This window comes from Gymnogyps californianus, chromosome 10 (assembly GCF_018139145.2).
Source record: "Gymnogyps californianus isolate 813 chromosome 10, ASM1813914v2, whole genome shotgun sequence".
Lineage (NCBI taxonomy): Eukaryota > Metazoa > Chordata > Aves > Accipitriformes > Cathartidae > Gymnogyps > Gymnogyps californianus.
In genome coordinates this window covers 17,663,687-17,690,003 of record NC_059480.1, presented here as the reverse complement: position 1 = coordinate 17,690,003, position 26,317 = coordinate 17,663,687, and the positions used below count along the sequence as shown (strand labels likewise).

The 26,317-nt window shown below is 55.3% G+C and overlaps 1 protein-coding gene across 1 annotated transcript; it reads right to left on the bottom strand.

Annotated features, from left to right (window-relative positions):
- Positions 1 to 351: 351 nt before the first annotated feature.
- Positions 352 to 26,057, bottom strand: MASP1 (MBL associated serine protease 1). Its single transcript, XM_050902461.1, has 11 exons — positions 25,837 to 26,057; positions 23,490 to 23,715; positions 14,973 to 15,150; positions 14,591 to 14,722; positions 13,892 to 14,088; positions 13,424 to 13,571; positions 12,805 to 12,923; positions 11,864 to 11,942; positions 7,141 to 7,278; positions 6,037 to 6,111; positions 352 to 1,435 (listed from the first exon to the last, which is right to left on the bottom strand). Exons 1-11 carry the CDS (start codon positions 26,055 to 26,057, stop codon positions 540 to 542), a joined length of 2,409 nt encoding a protein of 802 aa, XP_050758418.1. The 3' UTR covers positions 352 to 539.
- Between the last annotated feature and the right edge of the window lie 260 nt (positions 26,058 to 26,317).

Genomic DNA, 26,317 nt, shown 5'->3' with positions numbered 1-26,317 from the left:
ACCCCCAGGGCTCTCTCACTACTCCTTGCACAGAAAAGGTGTTCCACAGCGTGGGGGACCTGTGAGGTCCAGGCCTGCCCAGCTGAGTTTCCTGCACTGTCCGTAGCCTCTGTAGCTCCTGCAGTTGCATCGTCTGATGGGAAGATCTGGCTGGAGAGCCCCGGGGGTGGGGACAATTCTCTGTGCATGGCTCAAAGCTTTGGTGGCAGGGAAATGCTGCCTCCATCGCTGTGCTTTTGTCCTGGCTTGGAGGGAGGCTCCCTGGGAGTGTGGGTGAGGTTTGGAGACAGGCAGCACAAGCTGAGGATGCCAGCTGAGATCTTGCCCTTCACTCCCTTCCCCCAGCTCCCTAGCAAACATTTCCTAAGAGCGCAAGCGAAGGGATGCGGGACCAAGCGAAACAAATGATGTGGAGAGCTGGCAAAGGCCTGGCGGGCGCTGAGCATCGTGGCTACTGCTTGCGAAAGACCAGAGTCTGGAGCACATTAAAGAACAACAACAACAAGAAAGGGAGCTGCGGCTGCAGGCTGCTTAGTCACTCATCTCTCCAGCTCTGGGTCCAGAAATGTCCACCTCTCTGAGGAGCCTGTTTTCTTCTCCACCCAGTCCACATAGTTAGAGACTTTGGTGTATACGCCGTACACCTGCTTGCTGCCGCACTCTTCCGGGCCACCCCACGAGACCAGCCCTTGGGCCACCCACCTCCGGGTTCCCGGGTCCTGGATGACGAAGGCTCCCCCGCTGTCTCCCAAGCAAGTGTCCTTCCCACCTTCATAGTAGCCAGCGCAGAACATGTTCTCGGTCACGCTGTAGTTCCCTGACCGCGACTCGTAGCTGGTCTTGCACTCCGCGTGCAGCACCACCGGCAGTTTGACGTACTGCAGGATGTCGGACAGCGTCCTCATGCCCGAGCTGATGATCTCGTCCACCGTGATGTTGGGGTTGGAGATACCCCAGCCAGCCACCAGCCCCAGCGTGTTGGGGTGAGGCCCCTCCAGCTCGTGCTCAAACTGGGGCAGGCAGACAGGCATGACGTAGCTCCCAATGGTCACCTTTTCCTTCAGCTTGACCAGAGCGATGTCATGGTTGTAGTTCTGGATGTCAAACTCCTCGTGGAGGATGATCCTCTCCACCGTCCGGTTGATGGCCTCCATCTTGTTCCTCACATCGTGAAGGGCAAGGTAGACAGTGACGTGCTCCTTGGAGACGGGGATGACAGTCTTGTCTCGCCGCTGGGAGCGGAGCACGTGGGCGGCTGTCAGCACCCAGGAGTCTGAGAGCAGGGCCCCGCTGCCAAACCATTTGTCATTGGGCACCCGGGACATGTCCTCCACCACAATCAGGGCCTGCCAGGGGAAGAAGCCGGGCTCTGCATTTCGCCCGCCAATGATGCGCTTGATGATCCCAGGCAGAGGACGAGCCGGCCGGCCGCACACTGGGGACAAAAAGGACAGGACAGTTATGCCCAGCACTTATCTAGGGAACAAATGAAAAGGGACATCCCTGTAGATTATGCCACATGGCTGGTTATCTTCAAACCAAACACTCACTTGTGTCTTTTTTTTCCATAGAGGGCAACTCTTCTCCTTTTCTCAGTGGATAAAGCCCACCCTCCCTGACATCTTTACCTTCTCCTGGCAGAGAGTGCTTCAGAGCTTGGAGCAGGCTGGGCATTACACCCCATCCCCTACGCTAGCAGGTCTTTGGAGATATGTCTGGGAAAGGAACACATCTGTCCTTCTGAAGGGTTTTGCTTCCTAAAGGCAGCCCCAGCTCCTTTTGTGTCTTCCTTGCCTGGTGGAACCATTTCTGGTGGCAACGGTTTGCCCTCCTGGAAAAGGGGCAGTCTATTGCTCTTCCATGAGGATGGTGGGGTGAACTTGTTCAGCCCTTGTGAAAGCTAGTCGTGGACAAAGAGGCCAGTCTGAAGCCTGCATGGGTAGTCCAGTTTCTTCTGTGAAGTAGGAGCCACCCTATGTTTTTCTAAGCCTGAGGGTTAAACATGAAACCAGGAGACCTCAGTGCTAGTGCTGCCTCTGCCACCAGCCTGCTACATGACTTTGGGCTCTTACCCTCTCTCTGCTGTCTGAGCAATACTTTTGGAGCACAGAGCATGTTTCTTTGCTCACAGCGCCAGGACAATTGGGTCCAGCTCTCCAAGAGTTAAAAACAGCCATACCAAGCCCTCTGGATGTCCCATGCTTTCTGTGGCTGTGGACAATGAGGCATAGATTAGAGAAGTGTCTTGTCTATGGGTCAGGAGAACCTGTTGGTTTCCAGGATTTGGGCCCCCTTTCCCCAGGTGCCCATGGAAACCCCAGTCCTGGCATCTGCTCCCACATGGCACCCTGGGAGACCCAAGGGAAGATCTCAGGCAGCTGCCCCAGGAGGTACCGCTAGGCCTTTGGCATAATCTACTTGCAATGATGAATGCATGTTGCTCAGCACCATCCATCATTGCACCTTTGGGGCCTGCAATACCTTCACGGTGGGGGAGAGGGTCCAAACTCCCCTTGCATCTCCCCAGCACACATGCACCCTGGAGTGTGGCTGTGTGGCTCCCACGGTTATGGCAGCTTGCCCAGAACAGGCCATTCTTCTGCTGGCAATGAGACAGGACTGAAACCAAGCTGAGTCACTGGACCCCATGCTGGACCAGGGAAGGAGGCATCTTCAGGGCTGGGAGCTCCCTGCTCCTGCTGTCCCAGCTCTGTGGGAGTCCATCCCGGGTTTGGTCATGGGCAGTCAAGGCCCAGTTAGTCCCAAAAGTTTGCTCCAAAACAGTAGCCTCCCTGCTGTCCTCTCCTTCCTCACCCTTGCTATAGGCTGTGAAAGGAGGATGTGAATGCTCTTGGCCATGAGACCATGGACTTTCTAGGCACACTTCTGGCTACTAGCCCAGGTGGGTCTCAGGCCCAAAGATTCTCCACTGAGCTTGGGAAGGGTCAAGCTCTTGGTACCTGTCAAGGCAGGGCTGCAGCACATGTGGCCCTGTCACAAAGGGAAGTGGAGAGCCCTTGATGAAAAGGGTGGGCTTGAGCCAAGGTCCCATGTGCTGGACCTCTACTCCAGAGAGGCTGGAGGATTTACCCTGAAAATAACAGGCTCATCTGGTGTAAAGAGTGAGCTGTTGCCCACTGGGCATGAATATGGACGGTCAGAATTGTGTATAGCACACTATGGGGCTGTGGAGGCTTTCATCCAGGGTCAGCTACCCCAAAGCTGTACCAGATCTCCTGACACTGAAGTCAGGCATGGATTCAGCAAAACACGTTAGCCAGGGTGGGACTTCAAGCACTCTAAGTAGTATCAGCCCTTTGTCTTGGTTTATATCTATGTGATCTGTGCTCCAGATGGGGACCATGGTGCTACCAGATTCCTTAGGGAAGGGCAAGTGGAGGGATCCTTCTGCTGTCTCGAAGACCTGGCAGATGCTATGATTTCTGCCAAGCCTGGATTGCAGTAAAACAGGGCTGTGACTTAAAGGGTTGTTGTACAGTTGAGCTAGTAGGTGGGACAAGGAGACAGCTTGAGGGCCAGACTATACTTTGCAATTCCTCACTTTGCAGTTCAGTTTCTGGAGTGATTTGGCTGGATCCACACCACTTGAGAAGCAGAAAGGCCAAATGAGTAATCCTGCAGCCTCACCGTGCCCCGTGAGCTTGCTTAGCCCTTCCCAGACTGTCCAGCCGCTTGTCCGGCTCCTGCTCAGTGTGCCAAGAAACCCAGGGGAACGCCGGTGGGAGGACTGGAGCCTGACATCAGCCCAGCCTCACCCTTCGCTCTGAGACCCATCACGAGGTCTGTGGTCTCATGGCCATGGCATTTGCCCTCCCAGAGGAGCTGTGGCTGGAGAAGGCTCGGCCGTGGGATGTTGCCTAGCACGATGGGCTTTACTCCTGCATCTCAAGTCCTCACCACAATTCTGGCAGCCAAACCAGCATCCCTCTGCTCAGCTCCTCAACAGACCCAGAATTAATGTCTGAATAGCCCTGATGTGCTGCCTGGTTTGCATCCAGGAGCTTCATCCAGGCACTGTGACACGGTGTGAGGAAGAGGAGGGACTCAGCATGCTGAAGGTGGCTCTGAGAGGACTGGACAGGGTGGGCAGGGACAATCCTGCCCCTGGGGAAGTTAAGCCTCGGGACATGGTTGGTGGTGGTGGGCCTGGTTCATGCCTGTGGCAGCACTGTGGAGGGGGACTCCCAGGTTGCTTGGGGGTGCTGATGTCGCTAGGAGGTTGTGGGAGCCGATTTGGGCTTGCCCTTCTACAGCTGGAAGAGTCCCGAATCGCAGCAGCTCAGGTGCTGGTCTCATCCCTCCGAGACTGCAAGGGGAACCCACATCCTCCATGGAAAGTGCCAGGACTCTGCCCCGATGCCCCCTGTGCTGCGAGGGGAGGATGCAAACCCTCGCAGAAAGAGGGTCTGACCCCCTGGGCAACGGGATCGGAGCTGAGAGTCAGCCTTGCAACCAGGGCAGGAGCACCAGGAGTTGCTAACGCAGATTTGTTGTGGCTGGGGTCTGCAGCTAGGAAAACTGCGACTCTGGCAGGGAGGGAGCCTCATGAGTGTGTCTGCGTGTGCTCCGCTCCCCTGCCTTTCCCAGTGCTGCAAAGAATAGAAAACGTGCTCAGGCAAATAATTCCTGTGTCCCAGCCCAGCCCAGCTGGTCTGCTGCACCAAAGCTGACGGCTGTCCCAGGGAGATGGTTTTAGAGGAAGCGCATCCAGCCAAATATTTATTCTATTAAATTACATATCAGAAATGCTGACCAGGCTGCAAATGCTCCCACTAATGGCAGAGGCAGGCGCAGAGTGGCCTGGAAGAGGAGCTTCTATTGATGGGGAGGTAGCGTGAGACATGGGGGAAGATCTGAAGAGCAGCTGGCCAGCTGCTGCCTGCAGATCCCGATCTCAGGAGAGCGTCACCCTCTCTCTGGGATTTTCCATTTTCCTGAAGTCTCTCTGACTTCTGCCACTAATCGGGAGGCCTGGAAATGGCCCATGAAAGCAGCTATGGCCCCAAAAGATGTCCCCGTATGCTCCCAGCTCAAATTAGTTCAGGCTGAAACATCAAGGAGAGATACAGGGAGCAGCCGCCGCAACAAGAGCAACCACAGCCCTGGTCTTGGAGCTCCGTGGGATGCAGGGAATCACAGGGGGTCCCTCCTCTGGCCTTGCAGTGGCTCAGCATGGCCGGAGAGCAGATACCCTCCATGGGGCTGAGCCAGCTCCCGAACCCCAGGGTGGTTGCAGCTGCAGCTGCTGCACGGCAGCCGGATCCCTGCATCTCCCTGGAGAGCCGTCCCTGCACATCTGATCACAACCTGCACCTGGGGCTGCCTCCAGCCACCCCGCCTGGCAACCAGACCTGGCCCCACGCTTGGCTATGGCCAGCCAATGTCCCAGGGACTTTTGTTTAATCCTGAGTGGGCGCCCGGCCTGGAAACTTGCTGGCTGCAAACATTTCTGCCACTGCTCAAAGGCTTGGGACTTTTCCTTCCCTGCAAAGCAGCTGGGTTTTTCTGCAAGGCTTGGAGAGGTGCTAATTGGTCCTGCATGTGGACACACTGCTAATGGGAGCTGACAGCCAGCGGCGCTGGGCAGGTAATGCTCTGCCCTTGGCTGGAGCCATCTCCGGTGATGTTGCGGGCTGAACATGGCCAGTGGGCTCTGCCCTGGGGCTGCTGGTTTCCGTGTCTGCTGGAGTGGGGAGCTCGGGGAGCCCTGAGAGCCAGGATGGCTGTGACCCCCTTGCTGCCCTATACTGCCAGGGAGACATGCCCTCATCACTGCTGCCCAGTGCCACCACTGCACCCTGACCGTCTGGGCCAGCTGGGATAGCAGGAGGCCTCTGTCCCCATCACCCTCCCGGCCATACATGGCAGCAGTTGGATACGTATAGCCAAGGCACATGGCATTGTCACCAGGGAGCAGGGTCCCTGCCTAGGGAAGCAGCAAGTCAGGTCAGGCATGGAGGCATCACCCCCCCGCACGTCCCTGCTCCGCACCCTTTGCCGCCCCAGCACTAGTACCTGGTCGGCAGGACGGCAGCTTGGTCCCCAGCTCCTCACTCCTCCATACCCCCGATGCATCGCACGTGTAGGTGGCTGTAAGAGAGCAAAGCATTAGCTGGGCTGTGACCCTGGCATGAAGGGGTGTCTTTTGCAGTGAGGAGACGTTGCCCAGCTGTCAGGACCCTTTGAACCCTTTTCCAGAGAAGGAGATGACCTCCCTTTTACGCTCTCTGTGCTCCATTCCCTGGGGGTCCCTGGCAGCCCTGCCCCCATGCAGGGGACTTGCCACCATCCTTGGATTCATTGCCTCGAGTTGTCTGGAGGACTGTGCTGTGCCCTCAGCCTTGGCTGGCAGCTGCCACCCCATTAATGCTGCCAGTGCCCGTTCCGCTAATGCATGCAGGATGCTGGGACCAGATGCATGGGGCCAGCGGGTGTGCAGGGGGATATGAGCAGGGAGACAGGAATGTGAGGAAATCCTTTGGCTTTGCTTGCTGAGGGAGGAGGAAGAAGGGCTGGGGTGGGTACACACCCCTTCTGCTGCCCAGAGCTGGGTCTGAAGGGTGCAGAGACCTGTGGTGCTTGGCAAAGCACCTTGTGGTGTCTCTGTGGTTGTGGACCAGGAGGATAAGGGGGAAACTCAGTCTGCCATGATCCCACTGCTATCTGTTCAGCTTTAGCTATGCTGGACTTTTGGGTGTTGGGATGGGGAGCCTTGTGGAGCCCTTTGTGAGGCTGCTAGACCTGATGGTCTCTCCAGCAGCAGCTCCTTTCACAGAGAGACAGAAAATTTCATATGCTGCAAGGAGCAGACGGCAGAGTAAGAAGGCAGAGTGCAGAACAACCACCACACTGCTCTGCCAAGGCTGTGAAACACGCAGGCAAAGCACCAGGCAGTGCTAACTCCATCCTACCTTGTTGCGGAGCAGGATGCAGCCAGTCTGATAATCCAGGCGGTGCAGATGCAGAGCATGATGTGTGTAGGCTACATCCACAGCCTGCTGCTTGCAGAGCATCCCAGAGCGGCCATCCCAAGCTCCCCCCGCTTGCAAACACACACACGAATGGCCACACACCCACCCGCACCGTGCCGTGGGGACGCGGCCCTGCCCCACTGCTCACCGGTGCTGTTGGGAGCCATGTGGTAGTAGGGGTGCTGGCAGTGGTACTGGATGGCTGCTCGGTAGGTGGTCAGGTTGTTCCTGGAGGAGAAGGTGACAAAGCCATGCTCCAGCTCCAGCGGCGCTTTGCAGTCAGCAACTGAAAGCCAACACAGAAGGGGGGTTGAGCCCTGTGCTGTTTCTTGGGGTGTCCAGCCAGCCAGTGGGCAGGTAATGCTGGGCTTTGGCATGTGACAGTGGTCCTATGGGGCAGAGCGAGGGTCCGTGTTAGTCCTGTATCCCCTTTCTCTAGGGCACTGCAGGGGGCACAGCCTGACATGGCCCCAGATGGCAGCAGGAGGCTGTCCCCAGGCATGGCAGCCTGGCCCCGTGAAACCCCACCACGGCCGCCCTGCAAAGACAGGGCATGCGGGTAGCACCGCTGAACACCAGCAGCACAGCTCACCCACAGGCTGTACGGCCAACGCCACTCACGCTGGTGGAGACCCCAGTCCTGGGAGCCCCTCCTGTGCACTTCATTTGGTGCGAGACCTCTCTGCTATACCTTTGAGAGGGGAAGAAACCTGCTCTGGCAGGTGAGATCCGTTGAGAGATGGTCCCAGAGTATGTCTTTGCATCCCTTAGGAGTGGGCAGGGAAAAACAGGCAGTGATTCACTAATCTACACCATGCATCAGGGCTGTTCCTCTATGCACAAGGCTTTGCTGAGAGCATGGTCCCATCCCTCCTGCTCTGGGTCTTGCTCACCAAACAGTGCTGATAAGCATTTACAGATCAGGCTGAGCAACCCTAGTTCCTCGCTGTCCTGCGACAGCAGGAGATGTGGAACATTGAGAGCATGGCTCGGTTTCTCTGCAGGCAGGGGGAAGGCCAGCAGATGTGGGTGAGATCCCACCGGCTCCATCCCCAGGACATGGGCAGGTTTGGCTCTGCTTCACCCATCCCTGGTGTGGGCTCAGGGTCTGGTGGAGGGAGAAGGATTTCCAGGGTGCCGTTGCCCTTTCCCATTGTCTGTCCATGGTCCCCTTTCTCCCCCACATCCCTCACAGTGCCCTGCCCAGCCTCTTCTCCCCAGCTTGTCCCCTGGTTTGGGCTTGTGCCACCCACCCCAGGCAGGACCCCAGGCTGCAAGGTGGTTCATCTGCCAAAGCCAGGAGTCACCCCGTGGGAGCTGCAGCTCCCCGCTGCGTGGGCAGTTCACAGCACGCTTGGCTGATGCTGTGCAGCCTCCCCCTGCCCTGTCCTGGGGGACCTGCCCCAGGGGAGGGCAGGAACCGGGGTCTGATCCTGCCGGGAAATGCAGTGCTGCGGAGCTGGGTTCTGCCGCATTTAAGATGAGGGGTTGAGTAGGGGATGGGTGACTGCAGAAACCAGGTCCTGTGGATCGGGGATGACGTGAGCTCTGTGGGTCTTCACGTGCTCCAGGATGGGAAGGGGGCAAAGACAGGAGCCCTAACTCCTCACGCAGTGATCCGGGCTAACAAAGAGAGAATTCACTAGAAGCAGTAGCTGGCCCCAGGGACATGTACTGATGCTCAGGGTTAACCACCTGCTTGGGTGAAAAAAGCCTGGTTTATGGCAAAATGCTGCAGCTCACTGTTCATCAGGGTCCCCTCCACTCCCCCTGTAGGGACAGCAGGTGATGGGATGGGTGTGTGGGGGCAGCCAGGTTGGGTGGAGGCTCTGGGTACCTGTGCCTTGCAGAGGGGCAGAAGAGGGGACACAGACCACTCTCACCAGCCCCGGGGGTCCCCGGCTGGCCTGAGCTTTCCTGCTCTCTTCCCATGGTGCTTGGGTGCACGGCGCTCCCGTGCCACGGTGCCAGCAACCATGGGACCTTTATAAGGCGCTGGTGGATGCTGGGGCTTGCAGGAAGGAGGGAATGGATGTTGGGGGACCAGCCTGGCTTGCACATCTGCTCTGGGGTTGTTTATGGCTGCAGGGCAGCATCCACTGGCCTGCACAGCCCGTCCCCTCCCTGTGTGTCCCCCAGGCCTGGGGCAGGCCTGATGCCTGGAGAATGGGCTCTTGCACAGAGGTGTTGCCCCACCAGTGTCCCGGGTCCTGCTGAAAGGGTGAGGGGAGGGAGTTTGTGCTGTAAGCCTTTCCAGACTTTTACCTTGGGAAAGCGGCCATTTAGCATCTCTGTAGGACCAGAGGTGGACTGAGCTCCCCAACACACACCTCCTCCTCCGCTCCCAGCCTCTGGTCCACATCTCAGCATCCCAGTGGAGCCTCCGACGCTTCGGGGAGTCCAGGGTGCATGCCCTCAGCTCTTGGGGACATGAATGGGGCCAGACACCGGGCTCTGACCTCCTTCAGCTGCAATCAGCCTGAGGCCAGCCTGCCCTCGCCTTTGCCGGGCCAGCAGTGGGGAGCAAAGGGGAGGCGGAGGAGCATCCATCCCCCTGTGCCGGTGCCAGGGCTCGCTGCCTGCAGGAAAGGGCTGGTGATGCCAACCCATCCTCCAGGCCTCCTTGCGTGGAGTGTCTGAAAGGCACCAGGACTCTCAGAGAGAGGAGAGGAAGGAGTGTTTCTTATTTGCGACGCTGGGCCAGGGAGGAAGGGCAGCGGGAGGCTGAATCCAAACAAACAAACAAACAAACAAACAAACAGGCAGCCATGCCGCGCTCCTTGTGCAACCGCCGCCTTGGAGGGGGAGCCAAGCCAAGCCGAGGCATCCGAGCGGAGAGGGAGGGATGCAGAGGACATGCCGGGAGCTGGCGGCAGCGCGCAGTCCCCAGGCAGCAGAGCTGGGGCCAGGCAGGCACCCTTCCCATGGGGCGGCACGGCAGCGGGAAAGGGGGGCTCGACTCCAAATTTCCTTCCCCCTTCTCGAGATGAAGTTAAGAAAGCACCAGGCGCGGGGGGGTTAAGAGTGCCATGCCGGTTAGACAAGCCACGGAGATGGATTTGGCAGCCGGGCCAGGGGCAAAGGGGACCTGCCCTGAGTACCGGACAGATCAGAGAGGGGCATCGAGACAGGCTGCCCGTCGGGGCGGCGCGGCCAGTGCCAGCCTCACGCGGCCACTTGCTCCGAGCCGGCTCTTCCCTCTGTCTGGTTGTCGGCTCTATCTGCGGCTGCACCGAAAGCAGAGGGGAAGGAGGAGAGCAGAGAGAGAAAGCTCAATTAGTAGATGAGCAGAGAGAGGCATGCAGGAAACCCAGCCCCCAAAACATCAGAAATTGTTAATGAGCGCCCAGCGAGCCGTGCCAGGGTGCCACGGATGCTGGCGGAGCCATGGCCGTGCCGGGGACCCACTCGCTCTGCTCGGCCGGGGCAACCTGGGGACAGTGGCTGGGAGAAGCCGTCACGGGTTTGTGTTTAGCCTTGCCAGGCCACGGAGCTGGATTTTATCCACCTTGGCTGAGAAGTTTTCTATTTTCTGCATTGCTTTCTAAAACCGTTTTTGCTTGTGCCCTGCCTCTCCCAGACATCCCGGGGAGGTGGGAGACATTGCAGTTTGGAGGCCTGAATTGCCCATTTAGGGGCTTCTTGGCTTTCCAAAAAAAGTCTTAGAAATTTAGTGTAGTGAGTCATATCACACAAAAAGGGATCAGTTCCAACCTGGCTGGAATAATGCAGGTAATCATTTCAATTTTCTCCAAAAAATAATACTTTTTGGGGTTAAAAATATTTACCTAGATTTTTGTTCTTTTTTTCTAGACAATGCTAATTTTTATCTGATCACTGTTCAAGCTGGATAAAATCAATGGGAGACTGTGGTAGTGAGAGTTGTAGGAGTGGGGAGTTCCCTGGTAGGGCAGAGGCATCACTGACCCCACACTTTCTAAGGAGCCCTTTCAGATACGAATCTATTTAGCAGGTCTGAGAGCCTCCCAATTTCCATTTTGAGTGAGAAAACATGAATTAAAACTCCAGAAATACTCTTCTAAGGTAAGATCCACAATATCATTAAAAAAAAAAAAGGATCTGCCCAGAAGAGGAGAGCCTGTATCCCAACATCCCTTGGGAGCATCTCGTCCCGCCTCTCCTGGAAGGTCTTGGGACCTTCTCTGAGTGTGTTTGCTGCTTTTCTCCTCTCTGGGCCAGCCTTACAGCAGACTGAGCAGCAGTGAGAGCCTCCCTGAGGGCTGAAGGTGTTTGGGGGAAAGGGAAAAGGTGTTATCAGGTACTTCTCCTAAGCCTGAGCTGAGAGAGGAGCTGGCTTAGATGAAAGAAGAGATGATGCAAATCATCACCTGTCCTTTCAAATGGCATCTCCTTTCTTCTCTCCTTTTCTCCTGTTTTAAGGTTTGTAAATATTTGGGCAACTTTTCTCTCCCCTTTCACTTTACTGAGCAGCGCCCAGTTTAGGCTAGTACCTGGGACCTCTCTAATGCCCTGGGTCTTAGTAGCCTCCATTGGGAAGGAAATTTGGACCAGGACTACATTATACCAAATTGTCCCTGATTTATCCAACAGAGCCAGCTCTCAAAAGCCTTGCTTGCTCTTTCTTTGACAGGGAGACAGCAAAGGGGCTCACAAATCAAGTTATATGAGTAATCTAAATAAAAGCACTAACCTTCTGCTTGTGGCATTTGGAGCGAGCCCCGTTATGTTATCCAAGAAAGAGCCAAAAGAGCTTTGCAGAGTTACGTAGCCTCTCTGGCTGGGCTTGTGTCTCTGAGTAAGGAACTCTGCTCTGGCAGGGCAGCTCCCTTTAGCATGAAATGATTTCAGCAGGAAAAGGACATTGGCAGGGTGGGGAAGGGTGTCCTTACTTTTGCAGATAGGGATCTTGTTACTCCATGTCCCATCCTTTAGACACTCGATCTGGAAGGAGTCGCTTTCCAGGTTATCCTGTGCAGAAGATGCCAGCAAAAAAACCACAATCAATGTACAAGGCAAGGAAATTAATCTCTCTATAAAAAGACAATTTCTTGGTGATTTAGTGAAGATATATCCAGATCCCTCTGGAAGAGGACTTTTCTAGCTAAAAATTGCAATAAAATCATAATGAAAAACTTGAAGAGTTTTCTTGTTGCCAGCAACTCAGTGGCAGGCTGAATGCAAAAGAACTGGAGTCATTTATTCCTGTTCTAGGTGCTGGGATGGGTAAGGAAGCAGCTCTGTGTGAAGGATGAGGCTGGGAGGAGATCAGAGAAATACCCAGCTCCATGTCGGAAGTCAAAGCGGGCTACTGGTTTGGAGGGAAGACAGCCACCCCGTGAGTCACTCGTGCTCCCCGTGGTTCTCGGCTGTTTCCTGGAGAGGGCCTGCCAAAATCCCAGCCCCTTTGACTCGCCAAAGCTGTCCCAAAGTCCCGGAGGACCTCCTGGTCTGTGGAGGCTGGCCTTTGCAGGGCTGCCCGGGAAGCTGAGCCAGCACCTGCCGAGGTGGGGAGCAGTCAGAGCCCTGGCAGCTCGCCTGGGGCTTCTGCTGGCTTTTTCTCTGGCAGAGGTGCTAAGCCTGGCATCCTGTGAGCTGGCTGGCTCCGGAGGGATGCTGAGAGGGTGGCTCAGGAAAGTGCCATCTCCTCTCTTCCTCTGTGTCTTTGGAAAGGAATGTTGGTGGCTCTCATAGGAGGCTTTTTCCTTGCCCCTGGGAAGGGGGTAAGGATGGTGTGTGGGTTGTGTTCACTCTCCCAGAGATGCAATGGCTTTGGGAGGAAGGATCCACCCTTTCCTACCCAGGTGTCCAGCTCCACACCATCACCCCATACCTTCAGTACTTTGTATCCGGTGTTGCAGCTGATGACAACCTGGTCTTTGAAGGTGTACTTGGCTTGGGAAGGCTCGATTTTCCCATTGATCGGTGGTTGCACCAGTGGGCACGGGTTTCCTTTGAATAAAAAGCAAACGAAGCAAAACAAAACTCAGCTGAATAAATGGAGGAAATGTAGAGTCCCAGCTCTGCCACCCAGTCCATGTAGCAGACTCTGAGCATCCCTGCCCTGCTCTTGCTGTTAGCCTACACTGGCATGGCTCAGCCAGGCTTTTCTCCTATAAGGAGTGGAGGCTCCAGGTCTTTCCTCCGGTCTGTAATAACCTGGCTTTGGGCGTTACAAAGCTGGAAGCTAATAACAGTAGCTTGTGCAATTATGCTGCCCAAAACTGCTCTGCTTTGCAATGTGGTCTTGTTTCAGGGCCCATCTGGAAAAAAAACATCCTTTGAAGGGAGGGCTCTGTGTTATTTTATTCCTCTCTTCTTGTGATTTCTGGAACAGACTCTTTCTGGAGACAGGATCACGGACCACCAAACTCATGGTCTCCACCTGCATGGTTTATAAAGCCCTTCCCATTGCCCAAGCCCAGCAAATGGAGGAAAGCAGCAGGAGTTACCAATTGCTGTGTACGACAGCTTCCAGCCCCTGTTCTCTCCCGAGTTGTCACTGTGGAAGAGGATCTGCACGCTGTTGGTTTGGGTTTCAATGCGTCCTGGGGACTTCTCCCCGCAGAAAGGGCCAAACTCCCTATGGCCAGCTTTGATCTGCCAGGCAAAGAAGAGTGGGTGGTTTGAGGGGGATCTTTGATCCCTGAGGATTGCTTCACCCTGAGGCTAATGGATGGGGCTGCAGTGGAGTCAGCGGGGCTTAAGCACCATGTGTTGGGTGGATGTGAACTGAAAGAGGGCCACTATTGGCTGAGGGTCAAAATCAGATGTGGTAAGAGACACGGGGTCGATTGAGCACAGGGCTCCTGCTGACTTCATCACCCCTGTTTAGACCGGGGCAATTTTGGTCCCATCACCAGGGCACCGGGGAAACGACAGGAGAGCAGGACAGGAGGAGTGTGCAGAGCGCAGCTCACCTTGATGTAGTCATAAGGACAGGTCACCTCAGGGTGGTCTTCCACGTCGAAGCTGTCCTCGAAGCTCAGGGTGATAAAGAAACCCTCCTCCAGCTCGATGCGGTACAGGCAGTCCGAGCTCTTGGGGTAGGGGCTGGGGAAGTCAGCGCTGGCGACCACCCCGCTCCTCTGGGTGTAGAGGTTGTCGCTGCACTCCACTGAAACACAGCCACGGCTCGCTCAGCGCCCCGCCAGCCGCATCCCAGGCTGACCACACTCAGGAACCCTCCCAGTGGAGCGGGGTCTGGTGGGTGGGTCCATGGACCCCGAATATGGGTCCATGCAAGGAGAACCTCACACAGCCAACCTCCAAATATGCCTATGGCATAGAGGTACTGGGCTGAGAGCTAATCCCAGCTAATCTACGTGATGCAGATTCAGAGCAGAGACTAAACCTTTTAATTTCTCTGATTTGAGGAGGTCTGTAGAGCTTAGCTGAGGAGCACAGCCCATGGGAGGAACCACATCTCCTTCCCACACAAGAGGACTGCAGGCCTTGGGCACTCTCCAGTCCCAGGCTATTGGTTTGTAGGGGAAGAGACACCTTGTCCCTCCTGGCAGCAAAAGAGGGCAGTTTTGCCTGCATCTGGTAGGTCTGTTGCCTGCTCAGGGACCCCTCTGTGTGACCATCCCCATGTCCGAGCTGTGCCTGGGTGGTACCTTTGCAGGTCCTGTTGTCGGAGTGGAGGATGTAGCCAAACCTGCAGGAGCAGTAGTACCCGCCGATGTAGTTGTGGCAGTAGTGGTCACATGCCAGCTCCTCGTCACTTTTCTCCAGGCACTCGTCCACATCTAGGATGGAGATAACAAGGAAGCGAGGTCACCCTGCAGCCCTCCACACATCACTCCTCATGGGGACATTTGCCACAACACTGAGAAATTAGCTGTCCCATGTGGTGGGTCACACAAGCACCCAGTGAGTCCCATATGGCCCAAGGGCTGCACACAAGGACTTCTCTTGCTAGGGTCCCCCAGGCTGGCCTGGAAGGTGTTCCTAGCAAATTTGTTATGCTACCCTAGCAAGCCGGTCCTGCAGGCTTACCCACGGCGGTGTAATGGGCGTCAAAGCCGGTGAAGCGTTCCTCGTTGGAGAAATCGGACCTGAACGTGAGCCCCATGTAGGGCCCCGGGGACAGGATCACCTGCTGGCCAGGAGCCTGCTCTGTGTCGGTCGTCTCCCTGCCACAGAAGGTTGCCAGCTCCTGGTCCTCAGCTTCAACCTGTTAGCAGAAAGAATGGGTGAGCACTTGGCAGGGCTTGGGACTTGCCCCCTGGGCTCTGCTGAGCGCTTGGATAGCGCAGGAGTTTGACATGTCCCTGGGGTGCTCCTCAGTGCTGGTCACCTCTGAATTTTCTCTGCGTGGGGCTGTGGGTGTCTGCGAGCCCGGAGAGCCCGTGGTGTTTTCCTGGGGGAGGCCAGGCTGCGCTTGCAGTCATGCTCTGCACCTGAGAGCTCAGGTCCCAGCCTGTCCCTTGCCAGGGCTCTGCAGTGTCTCCATGGGGCAGGCTGCCTGTCTGGCAGCCTTTGATGGCCACAGCCTAAAGATGCAGCTCTGCACCCTTGGGTGCCCCGTCCTGCTCAGCCCTGTGCTGCCTTGGCCCTAAAAATCAATTTCCAGCCATTCCCGCTGCATTCACCTCACCTTCTGCAGCCAAGCGTGACCCTGGGGATGCTCAGAGCATGGCAGGTCTGACTTCCACTGCTGCGGCTCTCTGAGATGCCGTTACTGCAGTTAAGCAATTAAATGGTTTCTGCAAAATGAACACAGGGACTCAGGTCTGCCCACTCCTGCCTGTGGTCACCCTCTGAAGCAGATGCTGAGAGAGCAGGTAGGATCTGGGATGCAGGGAGGAGCTGGAGGGTGTGAGGGGAGGATGCAGGGAAGGAGCCTGTTTGGGAGGTGGGGTGAGGACGTGGGCAGGAGGCGCGGAGGAAGGGGAGTGAAAATCAGCCCCGGGCTGTGTCGTTCCACTCAGAGCTGTCGGTACCTGAGATGCTCACCCTCACCGCCTCCCTCGGCCCAAATGCTGATCCAGGCAGCAGCATCTGTGTGAGGGGCTGTGCTGCTGGGAGCGTGCTGGGACCCCAGAGGAGGCCCTGAGCATTGGTTTTGCATCAGCTCAAAGCAGCAGCTGTAATTTGGATGGTGTTTCTGTCCCCTGAGCTGGCTTGGACAAGCTTGGTCCTGTCCCTGCCACCCAGGGTCCCTGCCTGGTTCCAGACCTGCAGTACCAGGCACTGTCTGGACTCAGAGCTACATGCCCAGAGGGCTACAGGAGGGGATCAATGAGCCAACATGCCCATGTCATGTCAGCATGCTCACTAGCCTCTATGTGCATCCCTTTAAAGCACAGCCATGCCTGTGCCTTCAAGCACTGTAATACCTGCAGAAAACCCTCCGGTTTTCCCTGGAAACCCCCTCCCTTCCTTTTTCCTCACCATTTTCCCCAGGACCATTTCAGCATTGGCCCCATCTCCTCCTGCAAATCCCACCCCCAGCCCCTGTCTCCACCACAACCTCTCCCAGCTCATTCCCAGCACCCTGTCTGCTTTACCCCAGGAGATTTGAATATGAATAACCCCTCGGCTGAGGAATGTGATGAACACCACCACGCCAGCTCCCGCAGCTCATGCCAAGCCAATGCTATTGAGGCCATGACGAAGCGTGCAGCCCCCCAGCCCATCCATGGGAAAAACAGCCGCCTGCTTGGGGACCCACGGGGTCCCAGAGGTGTTGCAATGCCGTCCCTGGCTTGCGTGGCCTTGGTGAGGCCAGACCCTCCTCTGGCTCCATCTCTATCTCCTGGAGACCCTCAGGATGCGCTGGCCGGGGAGGGTCTGGGGCTGAAAGGGAAATTTCCCAGGGCTGAACAAGCAGGCGGAAACTCGCTCACACCAGGGAAAGCCAACGTGGAAATGGTAACTCAGCATGCCTTGACATTGCCTCCAGATATTTTCCATCCTCTCATACAAGCTGGAGCTGGCCAGAAAAGAGAGAGACTTTCCGACGATAAATTTTGAGAATTTAGAGAAAAAACACGCGCCCCGCATTGGGACAAAAACCCAATTGAATTTTATTTTTTTTTGTGAAACAGTGTTCTGAAAAAAAAAAAAGGAAAACAAGCAATTTGGGATCCATCTGGTTTCAATCCCTTTGAAATACATTGTGGTGCTTTAGAATCTCTTTTAAATCCATGAAATGAAATAGTGTTTCAGACTGAAAAACGGGAGCACCATCACCAAAAGCAAATGAAAACGGCATTTCGGCCCCGACACGATGTCTCGGCTGTGGCAGCGTGAGCACGCGGCACGCAGCCTTTTCTGCAGAAAATGCTTTTTCTTAAGGAAAGCTGTGGGAAGGAGCGTTTTCCAGCTGGCTCCTCCATGCGGGGCCAGTGGCTGTCACCTCTGCAGGGACACGAGCCACGGTGTGAGCTCCCATCCCTCTCCTCCAGCCCCAGCCGGTGCAGGACCCACAGCACAGTGTCACCAAAGCGCGGGAAAACCTCCCCGGTGCCTTGTGTCTTGGCCCGAGGATGCTCCTGCCACGGGGCCAGCCCCAACACTGCCCCCAGCATCCCTGGATACAGCCCCGGAGTGGCAGGATGAGGCCCGGGAGAGCTGTGCTCTCCTCGCCGAACGTATCCACGGCCCCTTATCTGTGACGGGTCCCATGCCCCGAGCCACAGGGAGCAGAGACAGCCCTCCAGCAGTAAACTAAACAGAGAGGTCATCATCCCTGGTTAATATTTGCTGCTTCTGCTGAGGACTGTATACTTTTTCGTAGATCATTTACATCCAGCGAGCAGGCTGGTAATTAAATCCTGGTTGTTTGTTTGGAGTTTCTCCCTCTCGGGTCATGATGTCGACGTTTTCACTAGAGAAGATGTGTCCCTGAGGGAAATATCAATTGCCGCAGAGAAATTCCCTATAAAAATACGCTGAAAGAATCCTCCTTTGAAAAATAAAATATAGTGACACTCTCGTGCCTTAAATTTACCCTTGCGACTGCCTCCTGCCGTCTTCCCTGTTTCCGCTTGCCTCATTCCCTCATTAAGATTCCTGCCCCTCTGGATGGAGGCAGATGGGGGTCCCTCCCAGGCTGTGGCTCTGTCCCCCTGCATTTCAGCTTGGCGTGTGGCTAAGAGAAGTGGTGACCCAAGCTGTGTGGCCTCCCGCTGCCCCATATGAATTTCCCGCTTCAGGGCAGGAGGCAGGAGCTGGGGTGCCCCAGCTCGGCAGCAAAGAAACGCTGCCCCAGGACATGGGCTGCTGGGGATGCCGGAGCAGCGATGCTCTGGAGATGCCTCCTGCAGCGGGTGGGTTAACGAAACACCACGAACACCAAGGGGAATTTGGCCCGGCAGTTCAATGTCTGCTGCCGGAGAGGAGCAGGCAGCCGACAATACGGAAATGCAGCCGCCACCCCCCCTTTCCAGCCCTCCAGGAATGCACTAATTGGACTGATGAAGGCCAAACATACCACTTGTAATATATATAAATGGCTCATTAGGCAGAGAAATCGCAACGCTGGGCTGAAGACACTGGGAACATGACATGGGGAGGAGACGCTCAGAGACAGGGAAGGGCATGAAACAGCCCCTGCCGAGCTGCCTTGCAGTTAGAGTACATGCAAGAAGGCAACACCCAGATGAATGGGTTTTTTTTGCAAAATGACTGATGCTGATGCTGATGCTGACTGTTGGAAATGAGGCAGGGAAGGGACAGCCCCAGCAGGAGCCTCCATCTAGGTCTCCTGGAGATCCTCTCCCCAACACGCATGCGTCCTCTCCCCGATATACCTTAAGGGTCCTTTTGTGTGCAAACATGCACCTGAATTTCCACAGGAACATACACGGCAGCTGTGCCGTGGGCGAAAGGGGAGGATGGCTGGTTTCCCCTGCTGTGGACTTGGCTCGGCGTCTGGAGACCGTCACCTCCTGCAGGTTGCTGCACCCACATGCCCTATTCCTGGGCCACGCCTGTTCCCTTGGGGGGCTGGGGGTGCAAGGAGAGCCCATGCTGGGTGCTGATGGAGCTGCTGGCTTGCTCCCATGCCTGATCCTCCTCCTTCCCCTGCATGGGGGATGACTGTGGTCCCCAGCAGTGCAGGGGGTGGCCGGTGCCACCAGGCTCCTCTGCGCAGAGCCAACGGGATGGGAAAGGCGAGCAGCAAAGTCCTTGGCCCTCCCTTCCTCCCAGCTGCCTCCTGGGATTTGAAGTGCTCCTCTTGGGACCCCACACCCCTGGGGCATGGGTTACCCCCTGGCTGAGGCCGGCTGACAGCACCAAAAGAGGATGCTCTTCTCCTGACCCCCCAGTTCATGCCAAACCCTGATTTGTGCTTTTTCCCCCTCCTTTAAGCAGAGGAAGGTGTAAATGGGTCCCATGCACCCTTCTCGCAGCCCCAGGCTGGGCATGCACTGCCCTGAATGCAGCATTGAGCTCCTTCCCTGGCCCTGCATGGCCCCTGCCAGCGCCGTGTCGAGCACCGACGGTGTCCCTGGGGACAGTGCCACCGAGCACTCGGCACGGCACAGCACGCGGCCCTGCCCTATGCGAATTGCCTGTGGAAGGGGATGGCACACGGGGAGCCCAGGACACCACGTGCAAAGCCAATCTGCTACGCACCCTAAACACCATGCCAAACCTTGGGGGGATGCAGCTCCGTCACATCACAAATCTTTCATAATCCCCCTCCCTGAGCACCGTTTCCCAGAGAGGTGGCACTAGCTGATGCTCTGCCTGCAGCCCTGCCTCCCCAGCTTGGCCCATACCCCTGTTTTTCCCCTCACCAGCCCCTCACTGGGGCCAGCAAAAACTGCCTCCTGCACTCGGTTGGGCCCTTGGCCACCCTTGAGCAAATTTGTTTGCAGCCACTGGTTTTGCCTGAGGTGCCTGGCCAGCTCCTCGGCACCCACATGTGGGGTTAGTAGGAGTCCTGCCTGGGTGAGCACCCAATGGCACAGATCCTCCCTGGGGACACGGGTGTGAATAGCAGCTGCAGAAAAGTGTCCCAAGTGCCATGTGTGGGCAGAAGTCTGAACACAACATGAAGAGGTGCATCCAAGGGAGACTTGGGTTGTGTCAGGGGAGATGGGACCCACCATGGACCCCTCTGCCCTCCTGCCCCCATGCACAGTTGGAGACACCCATCACAGACGGCCCCTGGGCTTGAAGGAGTGAAGGGAAAGCCCTGTGGCATGTGCTGAAACCTGCCAGGTCTCAAGCATGTGCCATCCTGAATCAGGACTCAGTGCTAGGGATTGGGATGAAGAGATGTAACCCCACGAGGACCGTGAGCCAGCAAGTACTTGCCATGGGCTCACTGGGGTTATCGATGCTCTCACCACAGGCCCCATCTTCACTCCAATCAAGGAACTGGTCCCAAGCTGGCTGCCCAGCCCTCAGGGGCTGATTTCATTCCAGAGCTTGACCAAGCGACATGCAAAACCTCTTGGACAGGACCCCAAGCTGAGATTTCCCTAATAAGCTCGGGGATTTACTTGTGAAGGCGCCTCAGAAGTCAGGATTTCATCTCCCGTCTCTGGCCCTCCACTGGGATTTCATCTTCCATCTCCCTGCCTCTGCCACAGCGCTCCTCAGTGACACTAGTCAAGTCACTTAGTCTTATTTCCCGGTCACGGCTGTGGCTTTTGGGGTGCCCTGAGCCAGTGCTGGAGACTTGTGTGCAAAAGTGCTCAGTGCTGGGTGGCCCCAGAAAGGAGCTGGGCAAACCACGGTGAGACCCCCTGCAAATGAGGAGCCCCCAGATCAGCTCCCTGGGGACAGTGATGAGCCAGGCAGAGCCTGCCAAGGAGCACAGCAGAGGGCAGAAGCCAAAAGCCCAGCGCGGATGGCTGCTCCTTCCACTTCCCCTGGACCTGGCAGGCGGCTGAGGGCGGCCATCCAAAACCCGGGGAGAGGCTGTCTCTGACACGCCGGGGCCCGGAGCTCGGCTTCCCGAGGCAGCGTGCGGCTGGTGTTTCTGACCTGCATGGGTCTTCTTTGGGTGGGCATTTTGGGGGTGGCTGTTCCTCCCGTTCCTCCTGGCTCACTTCCTTACTGAAGTACCACTCCCCCTCTCTGCCATCCCCATTTGCACAAACAAACCTCCTGGCCTGTGAGCATTTCTTTAGGAGCCATGTTCTTTTTATATATATACACACATGCACGCATATATGTGTATATAAATAAATAGCTATTGTTTTACTTAGCCATTGTTTCAGAGCTCTGGAAACTGTTCCCTTCTGAAGACCACCCCGAAGGCAGAGATCTGCATGGGTTTACAGCTCGGCTCGCCCTGAGCTTGCCACTCAGGATGACTCTACACTGCTCGAGAGCTTGGGCACGTGGGCAGCCAAGGAGGTGAGGAAAGCAAAGGCCAGGGCATGGTGGCTTTCTGCCTGTCCTGAGCTGGGTCCCCACCTTGCATCGAAGCTGTTCAGCCCCCATTTTGACCTCCTTCTTATGGCAGTCAAGATGATGAAGACCCTGATGGACAGCCCATGGTCAGAACAAACAAGAAGGTGTTTCTTCACACACACACACACACACACGCATGTGCGCGTATGATCATATATTTAACCTGTGCAACTCTCTGCCACAGGATGCTGCAGAGATTAAAGTCACCCGTGAGTTCAGAAAGCAATGGTACAAGTTCATGGAGGGGGAATCCATTGAGCACCATCGAATGCAGAGATACCACCTGTGGCTTTCTGAGCGTCTTCACTGGGACTGGCAGAGTATTATAGAGAAGCACCTATATGTGTTGGGTCTGTAATTATATTCTATAGCCATGCACTGTTGGCCTCTGTCAAAGAGCAGGCTGACGCTGTTTTTAAGTCTTGCGCTGATGCAGACAGAGGCTGAACGCACAGACCCAAGGAGGAAAATAGCCATGGAGTCATTTGCTGCTCTCCTTAATGTTTTCTAAGCTGGTGGTTTAGCAGCATCAAGATTGCACCCCTTCCCAGCAGAGCATCGTACGGATCTCCCGTAATCCGTCCATTTTCATCACTTTTCAAATGTAATTCTGTGGTGGAGGCTCCGCAAGCTGAGTTACAGCCCTGAGCAAATTTATACAGCTGAGATCTAAATCCCTGTGAAAAATACCGCCTTCTTATGGAAATCCAGCGGCAGGGAGAGCTATGGTGCCAAGTTGGCACCATGGCCAAATAACAGGGAGCCTTATGAAAAAGGAAAAATGAGCAGGGGGTGAAGTGCGGGAGGAGGGGTAAAGCATGGAATGGGGAAAGTTTCCAAGAAATCTGCTCCTTGAGCTTATTGGGTTTTTAAAGCAATATATCTCTATATATGTCCCTGGCCCTTGTGCTTGGAGAAGATCCAGGAGAAGCAGAAAGAACTAATCAAACCTCAATGAGAGCTGTTAGTAGCAGAATGAGTGCCAGCACAAAGGGGAAATTAAAGCAGCAAACAACAGATCCTAGGGGAAAAAACACATAAATGTTTGCTTTGTTTTCTTACGGAAAGAATAAAATAATAATTTCAATTAGCTGGCAACTAGCACCAGGGCTGAGTTCTGTGGTTCCAGACCTGGGTGCAACCTCCACCTGCCTCCGTGCGGAGGGGCAGGGTGAGGCTTGTGCTGGGCGATGGGGTAAGGCATGTTCAGCCAGGCAAACCTGGAAAGCACCTGCTTGCTATGGCTGGTCTGCTAGCATGCACCAAATCTGACCAAGTTCAAAGATATGGAGAACCCAGCTTGTCCTGGATGCAAAGGAGAGCCCTGGTTGAAGAGACCTGTGGTGCAAGAGGCAACGATGCTCTGTGGCACTGCAGTGTGTGGCCCACCGCAGTTTCTGATGGGTTACTGCCCAGCAATGAAGCAGACTGAAATCTTTTGTGGTTTTGGCCATGACAGCTCCCTGGGAACCTCCATAGCTTGTTTATGCTGCAGGTATTTGCCAGCAGTGGCCCCAAAATTTGTATCATCTCAGCTGTGAAATGGGTTTGCATTGAACCCAAGGGAACCTTTGGATCTGTGCCCTGTGGCTTGTGGGAGGCTCTGCTTGCGGACCCCAACTTGAAGCCTCAAGCTCAGGTCTAACCTTTCCCTTTTGCTTCCCTGGGGGCTGGACAGGGTGTCCCAAGAGCCTGCAAGCCGCAGCCAGAGATCCAGGCTGGCTGCAAGGTGCACCCACGGCCATGGTCTGGCAAAGGGTGCCCAACTCAGGGATCCTCCTCGCACGTGGCTGGCATCAGAGTGGCACAGACTGGGAGTTTAGCCACAGGGGTTTCATCAGCCCATAGGTGTGTAAATCCCCTTGAGTCCAATGAGAATTAGGTGTCCAGATACCTTCAGAAATCTGGTCCTCTGTGGGTAAGCTATGAATCTGGTGTCCCACTCACTGTTAGTCGAATGGATGTTGTCAGCTTACCTGTGCTCTCCCCATTGTCCACTGGACTGACAACTCCTGTTGCCCAATAAATGGGGAAAACCAGCTTGTTCCCGGCTTCTCTAGCACTAGCCTCTCTCAGATGGCCAAACAGGTCTGCTGTCTACCCCACTATCTGCCCCGTGATATCACAGCTCACCTTCACATAGTCGTATTCACAGAGGTAGGATGACTCCAAGTCAAAATGCATGAAGTACAGCTTGATTTTAAATCCATCGGGCACAGAGATGTTCCACGTCACTTCTGAGTCGCTGGGATAGGAATCGGGGAAGTTGGGAGACTGGATCTCCCCAAACATGTCTGTCAGCTCGATGGCATCTGCCACGCAGAGCAGCAAGGCACAAAAGGACCAGGTCAGGGGATACCTGGAAAACACATGTGAGGAGACGAAATGAAACTCTGGCAATGCCAAAACCTGTTGAGGGCTCAGTCTCTTTTCCCAAGTGGGTCGTGTAAGGTCACACACTCGAAACGGCTGGGAGAGGAGGTGCAGCACCATGTCACCATCAGCAAATCCCCTGCCAAGCCACGGGGAGCTGGAGGTGAGGGTGGGAGCTGCAAGTGGCTCCCAGGAGGGGAAAGCCCCTTTGAAAGGTGGGTGACGCAGGTGCCACACGCGATGCCAAGGCACCTCCACAGCCCCCAGCCAGCTCCAGGGGCCGTCAGGAGCTTGGTGTTTCTCACGCTTCTGGGAGCAGCAGCCGCTGGCAACATGTCCTTAACTAATGGGGCTCTGATGGGCAAATCTTCATTTAATGGAAGAATAAACATAAGGATGCTTAATAAAATAATGACGCTTTCTAAATCGGTTTAATGAAACCATCATGGCAATAACTGCTAAGTATCATTATTATTATTACTGCTTAGCCTCATCCTGCCAAATTGGGATTGTTGACTCTCAATAAACAGTACATGTCTTTGCAGCTGGGCAAGGATGGACCGGGGCCCCAGCAGTGTAACCCAGCATGTTACTCTCCGCTATTCTCTTCTCTTCTCTTCTCTTCTCTTCTCTTCTCTTCTCTTCTCTTCTCTTCTCTTCTCTTCTCTTCTCTTCTCTTCTCTTCTCTTCTCTTCTCTTCTCTTCTCTTCCCCCTCCCCACCCCTCCCCTCCCCTCTCCCCTCTCCCCTCTCCCCTCTCCCCTCTCCCCTTTTTATTTTCCTTTCTTCTCCTTTTTTCTTTTTCTCTTCAATTCTTAGGGTACCACTCACCCCACATGGAGAAGCATACAGATATTGAGATCCTTAGAGATCTTTTGTCATCAAATTCAGCTTTTAAAAAAATCTCAGCCTAAAGAGTTTGTCCCAACTTGGTAGCAACTTGTTTGTCCCAGAGGAGGGCGGAGAGGACAGGTAAATCAGTGGCCGTCCGGCTGACCTCGCACCAGCCTCGAGCTCCATTTGAGCATGAAAATGAGCATAAACCAAGTATTTCTCCGTGCAAGGGGAGAACACCGCTTGTGCTGGAGGTGTAAACATAAAAGCCTGTGCCATTGCATGGGACCCAGAAAGAGGAGCAGACCTCAGGCTCTTTACACCCAGTGGAGTGCACAAAGCAAAAGAAACATGCAGGAAATGAGAGCCATTAGAGACGAAAATTTCCACTTTCTAAAATAGGTACTAGGGCCTGGCAAAGGCTTGTAAGTGTGTATTACAGGCGCTGGAACTACTCACATGTACACGTACACCCGTTTTCAAAATCAGGGCTTGATTTAGGTATGCTCATGAGGAAATTGAAGCTCTATGAGTGGATTATTTTTTAACCTGTCTGTGTTCTTTCAAAACCAGGGCAGTAGATTTCTGAGGGTCATTTGTGTAGTGCCATCACTTTTCCCAGCTCTTCATTACAAAGCAAAGTTAATGGGATCTGAGAAATTTGGATCGATTTTTCTTTCAAGCAGTGTGAGGTTTAACATGCCTTTTTCTGACAGCTTGTCTGAAACCACAAAAATGTGTGAAGGGAAAATCTGTTTCTCCTCTGGTCAGAGTACATGCACGGGGCTGGATGCTCAGCTGGTGTAAATGGGCATCACCTCCTCTGCTTGAACGGGCCGCTTGCTGGTGCAACTCTCTGCTTTCCCTTTAAACAGGGGAGGCAAAACAACATCAAACTTCTTTCCCATGCCAGGAAAGTCTTAACCTCACGTAAAAGTGATAAACGACCGTGGCGTGCACAGAAACCTGAAGCCCGTGCAGCACGTCCAGCCTCGCTCGCACCTTTTGCCCATGGACCATGGCAGAACGGTACGCCCGGGCTGCGTGCCCATCACCCGAGGCTCCCTTCGGCTCTGCCGGGATGCCGGCACGCAAGCTGGGCTGCAGCACGAAGCCGAGGCATGAGCAATGCCTCGTTCGCTGGCGGATGGGGAAACCGAAGCCACGGTCATCACAAGGAAACCTTCCTCAGCGGGATGGCCCCCCCTGCCTGGCCGTGCCCCGAGACCACGGCATGCGGGACCCTGGGGTCAGCCCATCGCGGAGGTACTCACCTCATTTTGCTGCCGGGAAGGTTTGCCGGTGGGTTTGGCGCAGAGGATTGCTGGGTGGTTTGCGGGGGACGGCTTTGCCTCCTTCCAAACGCTCCGCTGTCCGCCTTATCTCTGTCCGGAGATTTGTGAGCGTGTGTGCGCCTATGTGTGTGCGCGTCTGGAGTTGTCTGGCATTTTCCATGCAGGTCACGCCTTCCCCTGCCTGCAACCGTTCCCCACATCCCCACAGGCACGCAGGCAGACCTGCCTGCATTGGAACCGTCCTCCCCGCCGCCGCCCGCCCGCCCGCCGCTCCCTCCTCTCCCGCCGCGGGGCTGCCCGTGCGCTCCAGCAAAAGCCGCGGCATTCAGCGAAGTTTTTGTCTTCCCTAATCTCCAGAGTTTTGTGTGTGTGTGTGCCCATGCACATTGTGTTTTCTCTCTCTTTTTTTTCTTCCCTACAGCCTGCTTTGCCAGATGGCTAAAATTTGCCTTTCAATAGG

What these genes read in the sequence shown, in the direction of transcription:
- MASP1 (XM_050902461.1), bottom strand. Translation starts at nt 26,057, where the DNA reads ATGTGGGGAACGGTTGCAGGCAGGGGAAGGCGTGACCTGCATGGAAAA. An exon ending in CATGGCTCCCAACAGCACCG is followed by an intron (nt 6,112 to 7,140) that starts GTGAGCAGTGGG and finishes GCTCTCTTACAG; the next exon opens with CCACCTACACGTGCGATGCA. An exon ending in GCTGCCGTCCTGCCGACCAG is followed by an intron (nt 1,436 to 6,036) that starts GTACTAGTGCTG and finishes TTTTGTCCCCAG; the next exon opens with TGTGCGGCCGGCCGGCTCGT.